This window comes from Apodemus sylvaticus, chromosome 12 (genome assembly GCF_947179515.1).
Source record: "Apodemus sylvaticus chromosome 12, mApoSyl1.1, whole genome shotgun sequence".
In the NCBI taxonomy this organism is placed as follows: domain Eukaryota; kingdom Metazoa; phylum Chordata; class Mammalia; order Rodentia; family Muridae; genus Apodemus; species Apodemus sylvaticus.
Genome location: NC_067483.1, coordinates 61,735,312 through 61,750,796, shown reverse-complemented (window position 1 = coordinate 61,750,796; position 15,485 = coordinate 61,735,312). Strand labels below are relative to the sequence as shown.

The following is a 15,485-nucleotide window of genomic DNA, read 5'->3' as shown; positions in this document are numbered from 1 at the left end:
CTTTATTCCTGAATATCTTGTAGTTGGAAGGTTTTGTGGGTGTGCTGGTGTTCCTCTCCCTCCACTGTTAGTCCCACCTTGTTACAGGAGATGGCCACTTTAAGCTCCATATCTCCTGCTAGGAGTCTCAGCGAGGGTCTTCCCAAGAACCTCTCTCATCCCAGTTTTTTTGGCTTGTCCCAGAGACATGCTCTCTGCTGATTTCTCTTCTCTCTCCCAGTTCTCTCAACCCCCAACCCCACTACCCCCACATCTGATCCTTACTCCAGTGCCTCTCTCATCCCCACTCCAGCACCCAGTTCCCTCTCTCCATCCACTTCTGATGTCTATTTTATTTCCACTTCTAAGTGAGATTCAAGCATCCACCTTTGAGCCCTCCTTGTTATTTCACTTTTTAGGGTCTGTGGATTGTAGCATGGTTTTCCTGTACTGTATGGCTAATATCCACTTGTGAGTACATACCATGTTTACCTTTCTGGGTCTGGGTTATCTCATTAAAGATGATAGTTTATATTTCCATCCATTTGCCTGCAAATTTCATGATGTTACTGTTTTTACTAGCTAAGTAGTATTCCATTGTGTAAGTACCACATTATATTTATCCATTCTTCAGTTGAGAGACATCTAGGTTGTTTTCCAGTTTCTGGCTATTATGAAGAAAGCTGTTATAAGCATCGTTGAGCCAGCATCTTTGTGGAATGTTGGAGTATCTTTTGGGAATAAGTTCAGGAATTATATAGCTGGATCTTGAGATAGAAGTATTTCCAATTTTCGTAGAAACAACCAAATTGATGCCCAAAGTGGTTGTATAAGTTTGCACTCCTACTAGCAAAGGAGGAGTGTTCCTCTTGCCCCACATCTTAACCAGCATGTGTTGTCACTTGAGTTTTTGATCTTAGCCATTCTGACAGGTGTAAGATGGCATCTCAGAGTTGTTTTCATCAGAGAAATTCAGAGAAATTTAGTCATCAGAGCAATTTCCATTTCCCTGATAACTAAAGACATTAAACATTTCTTTAAGTGCTTCTTGGACATTAGAGAGTACTCTGTTGAAAATTCTCTGTTTAGCTCTGTTCCATGTTTTTAACTGGGTTATTTGGTTTGTTCATATCTAATTTCTTGAGTTCTTTATATATTTTGGATATTAACCCTCTATCAGATGTACTGTTTGAAAAGATCCTTTTCCATTCTGTAGGCTGCTGTAGGCTCCTATTGATGTTGTCCTTATCTGTGAAAAAGATTTTCAGTTTCATGATGTCCCATTTATTTATTTTTTTAAAATATTTTTATTTTCTATACTCTTTGTTTACATTCCAAATGATTTCCCCTTTCCCGGATCCCCCTCCCCATATGTCCCATAAGCCTTCTTCTCTCCATCCATTCTCCAATCACCTCCCTCCTTTTTCTCTGTCCTTATATTCCCCTCCAATGCTAGATCAATCCTTTCCAGGATCAGGACCCTCTCCATACTTCTTCATGGGAGTCATTTGTTATGCGATTTGTGCCTTGGGTATTCAGGGCTTCTGGGCTAATTAATATCCACTTATCAGAGATTGCATTCCATGTGTATTCTTTTGTGATTGGGTTACCTCACTTAGGATGATATTTTCCAGATCCAACCATTTGCCTAAAAATTTTGTGAATTCATTGTTTCTAATTGCTGAGTAGTATTCCAGTGTGTAAATATACCACATTTTCTGTATCCATTCCTCCTTTGAGGGACATCTGGGTTCTTTCCAGCTTCTGGCTATTATAAATAAGGCTGCTATGAACATAATGGAGCATGTGTCTTTATTGCATGCTGGGGAATCCTTTGGGTATAAGCCCAGGAGAGGTATAGCAGGGTCCTCTGGAAGTGTCATGTCCAGTTTTCTGAGGAGCCGCCAGACTGATTTCCAAAATGGTTGTACCATCTTACAGCCCCACCAGCAGTGGAGGAGTGTTCCTCTTTCTCCACATCCTCACCAACACCTGCTGTCTCCTGAGTTTTTGACCATAGCCATTCTAACTGGTATAAGGTGAAATCTCAGGGTTGTTTTGATTTGCATTTCCCTAATGTCTAATGATGTTGAGCACTTCTTAAGGTGCCTCTTGGCCATCCGAATTTCTTCAGGTGAAAATTCTTTGTTTAGATCTGTACCCCATTTTTAAATAGGGTTATTTGGTTCCCTGGGGTCTAACTTCTTGAGTTCTTTGTATACATTGGATATTAGCCCTCTATCAGATATAGGGTTGGTGAATATCCTTTCCCAATTTGTTGGTTGCCGTTTTGTCCTTTTAACAGTGTCCTTTGCCTTACAGAAACTTTGTAATTTTATGAGGTCCCATTTGTCAATTCTTGATCTTAGAGCATAAGCTATTGGTGATCTGTTCAGGAACTTTTCCCCTGTGCCCATGTCCTCAAGGGTCTTCCCCAGTTTCTTTTCTATTAGTTTCAGTGTGTCTGGTTTTACATGGAGGTCCTTGATCCACTTGGAGTGAAGTTTAGTACATGGAGATAAGAATGGATCAATTCACATTCTTCTGCATGCTGACCTCCAATTGAACCAGCACCATTTGTTGAAAAGGCTATCTTTTTTCCACTGGATGTTTTCAGCTCTTTTGTCGAAGATCAAATGATCATAGATGTATGGATTCATTTCTGGATCTTCAATTCTATTCCATTGGTCCTCCTGTCTGTCACTGTGTCAATACCATGCAGTTTTTAACACTATTGCTCTGTAGTATTGCTTGAAGTCAGGGATACTGATTCCCCCAGAATTTCTTTTGTTGTTGAGAATAGTTTTAGCTATCCTGGATTTTTTGTTATTCCAGATGAATTTGAGAATTGCTTTGTCTAACTCTGTGAAGAACTGAGTTGGGATTTTGATGGGGATTGCGTTGAATCTGTAGATCACTTTTGGCAAGATGGCCATTTTAACTATATTAATCCTGCCAATCCACGAGCATGGAAGATTTCTCCATTTTCTGAGGTCTTCTTCGATTTCCTTCTTTAGAGACCTGAAGTTCTTGTCGTATAGATCTTTCACTTGTTTGGTTGTCCCATTTGTTAATGGTTTATCTTGGTGCCTGAACTGTTGGTGTTTTGTTCAGGAAGTTGTCTCCTGTACCAATGCAATCAGAGCTATTTCCCATTTTCTCTTCTTTCAGAATTAATGTATCTTGTTTTTATTAAGGTCTTTGATCTACTTGGACTTGAATTTTGTGCAGGGTGATAAATTTTGTGTCTTATCTATGTGGAAGAAGCAGGAAATGTTGGTCATGCTTGCACGAGATAGCTTTTATGAGCTCTCAGAACCTTTCAGGTGCTATTGGATATAAAGGCCTCTGGGTTGGGAGCCAGGGTTAAACAGAAGGTAAAACCAAGAGGACTATGCTCCTAGATTACCTGTCCATATGTCCATCTGCTATGTTGTCCTCACATCTTTGGATATTCTCAAGAAAATACCACCTGAAGAAAAGAGACCTGTATTGCTGTATTGATGAATTATCAGACCACATGATTTCATCTCTCCACAGCAGTTACCATCATTACTTCCATTGTGTGCTTTCTGGATTGAGGTTTGTCTTCTCACACTTGATCTTAGCCAAACGGCCAAGAAGTTATGAGGTCTGTCTTCTCTACCAGATTGGCTAATCTCCCAAAGGATTAGCCAGATCATTTGTTCCAGTAGAAATAAGGTCTGTCAAGGACTGAGGGTTTCATAGATGCTTGTTATCATATACGGAGAAATGAAAGGATGATTTACTCACATATGAGTTGTGCCTCAAGGCATTTCTGTTCTCTGATCATTTAGAATTTTTCACATTAAATATTTCAGGTTATAAGCCTCCAATTTAATTCTCAGATACCTCAACTTTTGGAGGATGGTAAGAGCATTTGTCTCAGTGCTGAAACAGAGATAGTTTTTATTTTTCTAAAAGTTGGAAGCTTTTCATCTAATTGCAGGAAAAGCAGATCTTCAATAACACCTTGACGTGCAATTTAGTGATGTTGGTTTCTGAGTTTTGGAACGATATCACAGGATGCCCCTGTCTGATTATCCTTACATCATCCCACTTCAGGTGAAGCTATTCAATGCCCCTGTCACTTGAAATGCCTTTTCTGAGAGTATCTAACACAGGCCAGGCACCATTCCTCCTGCTTGGCTCTTATAAAGTAACCAGAAGCATATTTTGTCTTAAGATTCCTAAGGAAGTAAAAAATGAAAGTTTACGTTTAGGAAAGTGTCATTAAACCTAACCCTTGGAAGATAGTACCGACCAAGTTACCTTTGAATGCAAGGCCTACTAGTGCTTTCTTTTTTTTTTTAATTATATATTTTTATTTTCTATATTCTTTGTTTACATTCCAAATGATTTCCTCTTTCCCAGTTCCCCCCTCCCCATATGTCCCATAAACCTTCTTCTCTCCGCTCATTCTCCAATCACCTCCCTCCTTTTTCTCTGTCCTTATATTCCCCTCCAATGCTAGATCAAGCCTTTCCAGGATCAGGACCCTCTCCTTACTTCTTCATGGGAGTCATTTGTTATGCTAATTGTGCCTTGGGCATTCAGAGCTTCCCGGCTAATTAATATCCACTTATCAGAGATTGCATTCCATATGTATTATTTTGTGATTGGGTTGCCTCACTTAGGATGATATTTTCCAGATCCAACCATTTGCCTAAAAATTTCATGAATCATTGTTTTTAATTGCTGAGTAGTATTCCATTGTGTAAATATACCACATTTTCTGTATCCATTCCTCCTTTGAGGGACATCTGGGTTCTTTCCAGCTTCTGGCTATTATAAATAAGGCTGCTATGAACATAATGGAGCATGTGTCTTTATTGCATGCTGGGGAATCCTTTGGGTATATGCCCAGGAGAGGTATAGCAGGGTCCTCTGGAAGTGTCATGTCCAGTTTTCTGAGGAACCGCCAGACTGATTTCCAAAGTGGTTGTACCATCTTACAACCCCACCAGCAGTGGAGGAGTGTTCCTCTTTCTCCACATCCTCACCAACACCTGCAGTCTCCTGAGTTTTTAACCTTAGCCATTCTGACTGGTGTGAGGTGAAATCTCAGGGTTGTTTTGATTTGCATTTCCCTAATGACTAATGATGTTGAGCACTTCTTAAGGTGCCTCTCGGCCATCCGAATTTCTTCAGGTGAAAATTCTTTGTTTAGATCTGTACCCCATTTTTAATAGGGTTATTTGGTTCCCCGGGCTGCTAGTGCTTTCAAAAAAAATGTTTGCACTGTGGGTGGAAAAGGGCTTGTGGAGCATATGGTGTGCTTTCCTTCCTTTCAAAAGCCCTGTGGATTTGACAAGGCTGTGGCCAGGATCCCATGATCCTCTGCTCCATAGCATGGCATGGCTATGAGGGCTTCTCCTCCCTGAGGTGTTCTAACTATCTTTTTTCTCCATCTTTTCCCTTCCTGCTTCCTGGCTGAATGCACCATAGGAACGCTTTGGGGTAACTATGATTTTTGTTTGTTTGTTTTGCTTTGTTTTGTTTTTTAAGTAGAAGGTTTAGGGACCTAGGTGGGAGGAGGGAGAAACTGGAGAGAAATTGGAAGAGATGGAGCTAACTCCCTTAGAAAGGAATGTTGAGTTTCTATGAATGGGCCTCTTTCCATTGAGTGCCAAAAGCTTAAAACTGAGCAGTTTCCAAGCCTTCTTGGGAAGTGACCATTCCTGTTGGTTGGGTAGGATGTGGCCTATATGTTTCTCTTACATATTTTAGGTAGATGTGCTTAAAAGGCAAAATAATTTATTAAATATTCCAGAGCTTTTAGATGTGAAATTCCATACTAAAATATAGGTATTTAGGTTATCTTTCAAAATGACATGTAGGTCATCACCTTTGACACGAGAGCTTAGAATGATACTGGTATGAAGTCAACATGAAGGGTTCGATTCATTGACTTTATGCCTCTTACAAAAAGAAAACTATGACTTCCCTATCTGAGGCTGGACATAGCAGGGCCAGTTGCATGCAAAATCAGGTGATCTCTATCAGGTGTTCTTGGGTCTCCTCTCCAGTGAGTGTTAACATCATAATAATCTGGGTCAGTGTGAGGAAAGAGGCAAGCTGGTCTCACTATTTAGAGTCTTATTTCCCAGCATGTATATGTTTTACAAGTTGTATTTATTTGAGTTGAATACAAAGATCTCAGGGGATGAGCAGGGAAGAAAGAGCTCTTCATGAAGAGCAAACATTTTTGAGATGCTGCATAACAAGTATCATTACCCATAAGATCAGGAGAAAGGTGGGTGTGGCTTACAACTTTGACCGCCCCCCCCCCAACTGAGTAGTTCTCTGAAGCCCATGCTAGGTACAGAGTTTCTGAAGTGGAAATGAATGCAGGGAAGGGCTGGCCCCACATAATTGGAGTGTGGGCCATGGTTCTGGCAAGATGCCTACGCACATGCTTTCTCTGAGGTGGCAGCCTAGCACAGCGAGAGTGTTGTGTTCCCCACCCGTCTTTACTGTGTTCTCCCCACACTGATGAGCTGTGAGAATAACAAGCCGAGACTGCTGGATCAAGTTCCCCAATAAGACATGTTCTCCCTTTCCAGCCAATGAATATCTTAAAATCCTGCTATGGGAAAGGACTGAACTAGGCTCAGTGGAGATCCACAGTGGACCTCTGGTCATGATATTTAGTTGATGTTATTCCTTTTCTATTTAGCATTTGGTATTATATTGCATTAAACTGACCACTAGAGACATGAAGCAATTATTAATATATGTACACGGAAGCCTGTATGTGCCTATGTGTTCCTCTATGTGTATACATAGACATTCCCTTTTTTATATGCTCACATCTGAGTAAATATAATGAAAATTGAAAATGCCTTAAATAGAAAATGTAGTTATTAGTCACGGGCATCCTACCAACTTAACAGAATATTATTAATACTGCAGAGTATTAATCCCTTACCCTCATGATTTTATGGGTGACTAGTACCACTGACTGCCTAGCCTTGCAAGAGAGTTTCTCTCTGTATACTATTAGACTGTGGGGGAATATCCCAATTTGACATGGTTTCTATTGAATACAATTCGCTATTGTACCATCTAAAGTTGTGAAACCATAAGTTGAACAGCTGTGAGCACACACACACACACACACACACACATATATGGGCATACACATATTGATATGTACATATGTACAACTAGAGAGTGGTTTGAGACTACTGACGCATCTTTGGATTGTCCCTAATAAGCTCTACACCAACCTGGTTTTTGGCCTCTTGTCTACTCTCTTCTCTGCATTTATTCTGTTTTTATTAATGCAATAGTGTGGCTGCCACGTTTGTTTATCTCCTTTCCAAATGGCTCCCTGGGGTCCTCTCTCTACAGAACCAACAAGGGGCGAGATATCAAGACTATCAAGTCTCTGAGGGTACTTCGAGTTCTGCGACCACTGAAAACCATCAAGCGCTTGCCCAAGCTAAAGGTAATGTTTCCAGAGTTTTTTCCCATCCAATACCCTTCTTCCATCTTCTCCCTTTAGCTACCGCTGGCTAGCCTTTGCATAATCAATTCTTAGAATATCCCCCTTTTCTCTCTTGGGGACTGATTTTTTTTTCATCTATTGAAGCCATGTTCTTTGTTCCAAAGAAAAATAACCAATGTCCCAGGAGACTTGTAGGTGAGAGTCTCCTTCTTCAGTCCAGACACAGTTAGTTTTATACTCCCTGGAGTGGCCTGTCATCCAGGAAACAGACTGTATGGCTTTGTCTTGGAACATCCTGTGTCATTAAAGCAGAAGTCATTGGTGGTTGAATGCTAGGGTAGGTTGGATAATTCTTCAGTCATAATTTTAGAAAAGTATCATAGTACACAAATATTTCATACTTTTGAGATATAAACAGGTAACCTAAGGACACACAGTCTATTTATGGCAGAAGCAGAAAAGAAATGGAGAAGTGAGTTACCTGGGATAAACTTCCTATTGCCATCACCTGGACAAAAATAGGTATCTTATCCATATGATTCCCCCAACCCCCACTCTCTTGTCCAGTACCCCTTCTGCCTCACAGGGCTTGTTCTCCATTCAATCTTGGCACCCTACTGAGCTCATCCTTCTCTCCTTTCCACTCCATATATTGTAGTTAATAGAATCTGAAGCTCCATGGAAGAAAAGCTCCTTCCTGTCTTGAATTTTTGAAGTCCCCCAGCTTCCAGTGCAGATCCTCACAAAATGAATCTAGTAGTTGAAACTACCCAGCCAGTAGAGTGAGCCCCAGTCTCAGCCCCAGCCCTAGCCCCAGCCCCATCCTTCTGAGATATACAAGGATGCTTCCCAGGAATCAGATTTCATTATCCATTTGCAGCATCCACGAGCCTAGCACAGAACTTTTCAAAGAGTGGCCATAGACCACCCATGTCTGAACACTGAAACGCTTCCTAAAATGCACATGTTTATCCATATCAGCATCACAGAGCCAGAGTCTTGAGAGAGGAGGCTGAACTCTGGCTCTTAAACCTGATAAGCAGGTGACTCTAAAGACCATAGTGTAGGGACTGGACCGGAAAAAGAACCTGCATGAATGCTAGGTCCAGCTCAAGGACTTTGGAGTGACTCAGAGCAGAATACCTAGTCTTAGAATTTCTTGCACCCAGAAAATGGAAATCTGTATACTCTACATTTGTAGTATAGACAAGAGAGCTCACATGAGTGGTCCCTAGCCAAAATCCCAACAGTTGCTCTGGGAGAGCGACTACTGTCCTTATTCATGCCGTGGAAGACAAAGCTCTGAGCTTATTTTTCCTGCTGTTGAGAATCCTCATCATTTCCCACGTTCTCCTAATTGATAGTGTATGTCATCTGTTCCAAGGACAACCTACAACCATCCTGGTCTCAGATCATTACTTCCCCTTCCAGCCTGTGATCTGCAGAGAGGAAGCAGAACTGGGTAGGGTTGGGTAGGGTAGGGTAAGGTAGGAGAGGGAACAGAAGGGAAGGGGAAGGGAAGGAAAGGAAGTGGAGGGTAGGAAAAGGGGGAAGGGAAGGGAAGGGAAGGGGAGGAGTGGAGAGAAGGGAAGGGGAGGAGCAGGAAGAAGGAATGGAAAGGTCACTTCTAAAAGGTCCAGACTGGCTGTGACATAATTTTATCTCATACCATGTAGATTCCCAGGGGCAACTTGGTCTTTAAAGGTAGGGGCTTCCTCCTTTGCTTTCCTTCTTCCCCTCCTGGATCATGACATTCTACCATGTCAGATCTCCCTGACCCCCCCTCCCACTAGCCAGCCACTAGCTTGGGCCTATCAATCACCACTCCTGTGTGTCCCATCTGGGGCTCCCAATGTGAACAGCAGCACAGGTTCCCATGGGAACAGAGGAATGTGCAGCAGCCTGATGAGAGCAGTTCACCCCCGAAGAAGGTGGCTCTGGCTTGCAGTCTTTCTTCTAAACTGGGGAGCACTGGCTCCTCTCTTTGCGAACAAGCAAACGGAGCCAGACACGAAATGACATAAGTGGCTCTAATCCTTCCACAAGTCTGAGTGTCGCTCACCTTCCCTGCAGTGTTAATTGATCCACATATACAATACCCAGCCCTGTGAAGCAGCAATCACACAAACGCAGTACCCTTGTGAGACCAGACTCTCCAGTGAGCAGCTAAACTCCAAAGCCCAGGAAATAACCTAAAAAAAAATGGCCTGAAATGTGTCAAACTCTCATGGAACTCCTTAAGAAGTAGGCCTTAGATGGGAGGTCTCTGGAGACCCTCTGTTTTTGTATGCAAGCAGAAACCCCTGTTTCTATCCACTCAGTCTTATCACAACACAGAGAAACCCCAATCTGTCCTGGAGTGGCTGTTGACCTCCCTCTAGAAGCCAATGAGAGCTCAACCAGAGGGCAGCAGTGAGAAATGATAGAGCTTGATATAGTTGGAGCTAATATATGAATTTATGATAAAATACTGACGTCAACAAAGGTAGTAGCATGTGATAGTCCTTTGATCCATTTAGAAAGGGAAAAGAGAGGATGGTCCATAATCAGTATGTAAATAAATCTGTCAACAATAGGTTAAAGGTAAGGAAGAAGCTGTTTAATGGGGAAAGTGGTCTAAATAATGTACAAAGTCCCCCCCCCCCCAGCATTACATTTCTGGGTTTTATCCTGATTGCCTCCACCAAGAAACCCTTCCATTACTTTATGCCATCTTGTTTAAGCTTCATGTTTTATATTTACTTTAAGATTTAGAGAAGGTGTCTTCTTCCAGGGCAGGTCTGTGCCACCAGGACCAGCCTGAAAGTCGGCTCTTAACCCTGTGCATATCCCTGCTTAGAGGGCAGAGAGCTCCTGGGGACAGCTTCTCAATCTGTTGGGTGGTGGTGTGGGCATAAGAGTCACAGGAATGACACAAAAGCCTTTGCTGCTGTCCACAGGCTGTGTTTGACTGCGTGGTGACCTCCTTGAAGAATGTCTTCAACATACTCATTGTCTACAAGCTCTTCATGTTCATCTTTGCTGTTATCGCTGTTCAGCTATTCAAAGGAAAGTTCTTTTATTGCACCGACAGTTCCAAGGACACAGAGAAGGAGTGCATGTAAGAGCCACTGCCGTGCACCTCTCGTTGCTAAGGGTGTCCTGGCAAACCCCTCTCTACCCTCCATATAGACTCGGTTTCCTTTCTCTCTTAACTCCGTCCCCTTTCCCATTGCATTATAAAACAGGAAGAATTATAAAACAAATAAACATTTGTTGAATTCCTTTACTGTATCAGATACGGTAAGAGACACTTTGCCTCAACCCTTAAGTTTTAAGCCTTTCTGATGATCTACTGAAAGGAGTTTTATTTACATTTTAGAAGTATAGAAGATGACACTCAAATTTTAAGTTGTCCAATTTAACAAAGGGTTAGCCTAACAAAGGGTTAGCCCTAGTGGTATCAGAATTCATCCTACATCTGTTGGGCACCAAGAACCAATTTTATTCCATGTTGGTACTTAATAAAACTTGCCCTTCCTTTTCTGTGTTTGTCACTGTTACCCTGACATTCTTAAAGCATATAAGAATGGCTGACTGTTCCACGCACTCTCGCCTTAAAGGCACTATTTCATTTCTATTTTGGTTTCAGAGGCAACTATGTAGACCATGAGAAAAACAAGATGGAGGTGAAGGGCCGGGAATGGAAGCGTCATGAATTCCACTATGACAACATCATCTGGGCCCTGCTGACCCTCTTCACCGTCTCCACAGGGGAAGGGTGGCCTCAGTAAGTGACGGGGTAGGCTTGGTCTGTGTCTTGCAGGCTGAGATGGTACTGTGTGGGTGCCTTCAAAAGCTGATTCAAGATGAACAAGGCTAAGCCTTTGTTCTTCTACCAGGCAAAGTAAGTGGTTATGAGTAGGCGAGAAAGGCAAGAAAAAGAGGAAAAATAAAAACCCTTCAGACAAAGATGGAGAAGGAGAAGACAAAGTCAGGAAAATATCTGAAACTCTTTTTTAAATGAGTTTTTACAACTTTCTATCCCTCCGTAGAATCCGTGAGGGCTGTTTTAAACGGATTTATTCTTAAGGTTGGCCCTATACTTGAGAACTTAAGGATGGAGGGATCTGGCAGACAATGGAGATGCTGTCTGACCCTAGAGCCTTTAGAAGAATGCAGACTCTTATGCTGTCCACAGCAAGAGGCTGATTTGTTTAAAAGACTTAGCAACAAGGAAGACACCATTAGTTGGTGGGAGAAAGGCAAGTGGCACTACAAGTCTGTTGGTATTGAACATGACAACCTAACTAAAAGAGGATATCAATCTGTTGCCTAGGAGCTGAATGCCATGGAAAGTAGGCTTCAAGTGGCAGTAGTACTTTTTCTTTTTGAACGTTGTTATGGTAACTCCAGATCAGTGGAGGAATGGAAAAAGAGAAGTCATATCAAGAACTACAAAAGGTGACCCATCTCCTGACCAAGCCACAGATGCCATCTATCATCTGTACCCTCTCTTTTGGTCCTCCCAGGGTTCTGCAGCACTCTGTAGATGTGACTGAGGAGGACAGAGGCCCAAGTCGCAGCAACCGCATGGAGATGTCCATCTTTTATGTGGTCTACTTTGTGGTCTTCCCTTTCTTCTTTGTCAATATCTTCGTGGCTCTCATTATCATCACCTTCCAGGAGCAAGGGGACAAGATGATGGAGGAGTGTAGCCTGGAGAAGAATGAGGTAATAATGGATAGACTAGAGTAAGATGCAGCAGGGAGAGCATCAGAAAAGAATAAGGACTAGCGTGCTTAGAGGGAGAGACTGCATTTTCTAACTTTACGATAGCTTTAAAGCTCTGCGGTCTTGGATGTGGGACTCTGAGGGTAAGAACACTTTTTCTGAAAGTACAAAGACCCAAGTTTGAATCCTCAGCATCCACATAAAAAGCTGGGCTGCTGAGATAGTTCGGTGGCTAAAAGAACCTGCTGCCAAGCCTGATGATCTGAGCTCAGTCTCCAGGGCCCACCTGATAGGAGAACACCACCTCCTACAAGTTGTCCTCTAATCTTTGCATGTGAATTATAGTATAGGGCACACTCACAACTTTTTATTTTGTTCAAAAGCTGGGCATGGCTGCATGTGCCTATAGCCCCAACAGGGAAACATATACAGGTAAATCCTGAGAGCTTCCTGGCCAGTCAGCTTAACCTTCATGATGAGCTTCTGGTTCAGTGAAAGGGCCTAGTTCAGGGCAATAATGCAATAGAAGAAGATGCCATGTCCTTCTCTGACCAACACATGTGTGCACAGACATGCACACCCATACACTCACATGCACATATCACACATACAGACAAAGCATAAAAATATGCACAAAAAATAAACTTATTTCTACCCTTATATGCAATAGCCTAGAAGAGAAAGCTATGTGCCAGAGTTCCAGCATTTGCTCGCCTCCCTTGCTCATGGCATCTGTGTTTCCAGGGATGGGGCACATGTTTTCTTATGTGCTCCTCCAGCATGTGCATAGGTTTAGAACGGTATTGGTTTCATGGTTGGATTTGTTTTCATAACAAAGGGAGCTAAATTAGAAATGGCCATAGGTTATAAGAGAAATACATTGGCAGGTGCAGGTTGAACAGCTTTAATATAAAAATCTAAATGCTTACAAATCCAAAACTTTTTGAATGATACAATATGGCAAGTAGAAAATTCCATACCACGAAACCTTGCTTCATGCACAAAATTAATAAAATATTATATAAACTACCCTTAGGCTATGTGGATGAGACACATATGAAATATTAATGAATTTTGTGCTTAGCTGAGCATCCTGTCTTCAAAATATCTCATTATGTTTATGTAAATATTAACAACTCAGAAACAAATCTGATGTCACAAATCACTCTGGTCCTACATATTTCAGACATGGGATTCTTATGCAGTGGATTTATAGCTGTAACTATGGGCACTAGGGGAAAGTTTCCACCTAAAATCTCAGCTACATGTACTATAAGATGATTATATTAATAACCGACAGTTTTGACCCATGTGACAGGATGCCCTCCAGGTGCCTCCAGATATATAAGGTGACATCTTGCCTATAGTTTGGTTCAAATGGTCCCTACTGCTGCTTTATGACTGTGTATCTCTCTCTTTTATCTTTATTCTTTTATTCTTTCCTAGCTATCCATGGAAGGATAATTCTAATTCTACTAACCTTGACTTTCCGCAGCGGGCGTGCATCGACTTCGCCATTAGTGCCAAACCTCTTACCCGCTACATGCCACAGAACAGGCACACCTTCCAGTACCGTGTGTGGCACTTTGTAGTCTCACCATCCTTTGAGTATACCATCATGGCCATGATTGCCTTGAACACTGTCGTGCTTATGATGAAGGTGAGAAATAATTGCGTTTATGCAGTGACTGGGAAATCAGTCCACCTTACTAACTTACCACATTTACCTGCTCTTGCATCAAGGAGTCTCTTTGATCTTACCTAGTGTAGTAGCCTAGCCCTCAAATTTCTGGGTAGCGGTGGGGTCATTGAATAAAATGCAGAGTAATAGAGTAGCAGTTAGGGGCTCTCAGGAACAAAAGATGTCAATAGGCTCCACCTTTGACATTGTGAACTCTAAAGGTGTACTGAAGTTAATGTGAGCCTGATCATATTTAATGCTAAATGCAAAACATCTAATTCTGGAAAGTGCTTCTGTTGTGCTACCTTTCGTCTAGGTTTGAAGGTTATTTTGCTATAAAGCTACCTTGGGTGGCACATGGGTATGTGTTTCAGTATATAATATGCAGGCATTGAAGTGTTCCACCAGGTCAAGGTGAGAGCAAGACCTGGCATATGTATTCCACCATGTACACATATGTTTTAAGGGTTTGACTGAATTATTCTTTCTTCTCCTTCCTATCAGTACTATTCTGCTCCTTGCACCTATGAGCTCGCCCTAAAGTACCTGAACATCGCCTTCACTATGGTGTTTTCCCTGGAATGTGTCCTAAAGGTCATCGCTTTTGGCTTCCTGGTATGTCTGTCCCAGCATCAGCTTCTTTTCCTTTGGGGTACATGCAGGTTACTGCTGTTCAAGAATGGGTTGCCCACTTGCCCACCTAACAGTGAGTTTAAACAGGCTGCCATGTGAGTAGAATAGGAGAATAGGCAAAGGAAGCCACCTGCTTATCGCCATTCTGATCTAACAGTCTACTCTGATCCTATTGAATTCTGTCAGCAGTAGGGTGGCCATCATTGGATTTTATTAGAACTACAATTGACACATAAAGAAATAGATTAAAATGATGAGTTATTAATAAAATAAATAGATTAACTAAATCTAACTAGTTACCTTTAGATTAAATCATGAGTCATTATTTACTCATTGTATATACAATTGTATGATTTGAATGGGAAAATATCTTTCATAGCCTCAAACCAGCAAATAATAGATTAAAGTTATTAGTCTTCTGCCCATAAAGTGTCATGAAGGGTACCTTCTACCAATTAAAATAAATTAATACTTATGTTTATAATGTCCAAGTACCTTTGAGGGTTTGGGGGTAGGTGGGTGAGGATTCTGGAATTGGCTTTGAGAGAGATTGTAATGGAAATTATTCTGGCATACGCTCTTTTTTTTTTTTTAAATTTCTCCTCAACTAGTAATTATAATTGTTTGACAAACTCTTGCATCTGTTCCCAAGACTGTTAACAAAACCTGGCCTTTGAATCAGTGTCCTAGAAACACAATCAGCCCCTCCCTCCTCCTGCTTGCTTCAGAGTGTGCTGTGTGTTCTGCGGGGTGCAGATAAGCCCACTTGACAACTGTTTCACACTTATTCAGGGTGTGACTTACCCTTTCTAGTGTAAGTGTATTCAGACCAGATCACTTTCCTAGCACAGAAGGGAACCTCTGCTGTAGATCAAAATGAGTGGTTCTGGTAGCAGCTGTAACAGGGACTCTGGGCTGGGCTTGATAATTGTCAGTGTTGGTTGTGGAGGTTGTTTCCAGTCTCCTGGCTCTTTATAAAACCATTAATTTGATTATTTGGGGTGG

General features: G+C 41.8%; 1 protein-coding gene across 3 annotated transcripts in view; it reads left to right on the top strand.

The window, feature by feature from the left end:
• The window catches only part of Cacna1e (calcium voltage-gated channel subunit alpha1 E), a 309,640-nt gene that overhangs the window by 251,534 nt on the left and 42,621 nt on the right, over positions 1-15,485 (top strand). For all 3 annotated transcript variants that reach the window (XM_052200273.1, XM_052200272.1, XM_052200271.1), the window contains 7 exons: positions 5,449-5,460; positions 7,357-7,453; positions 10,393-10,553; positions 11,085-11,222; positions 11,965-12,166; positions 13,662-13,826; positions 14,352-14,462. In XM_052200273.1, coding sequence (XP_052056233.1) covers positions 5,449-5,460; positions 7,357-7,453; positions 10,393-10,553; positions 11,085-11,222; positions 11,965-12,166; positions 13,662-13,826; positions 14,352-14,462 — 886 coding nt within the window. The remainder of the gene's footprint in view (positions 1-5,448; positions 5,461-7,356; positions 7,454-10,392; positions 10,554-11,084; positions 11,223-11,964; positions 12,167-13,661; positions 13,827-14,351; positions 14,463-15,485) is intronic.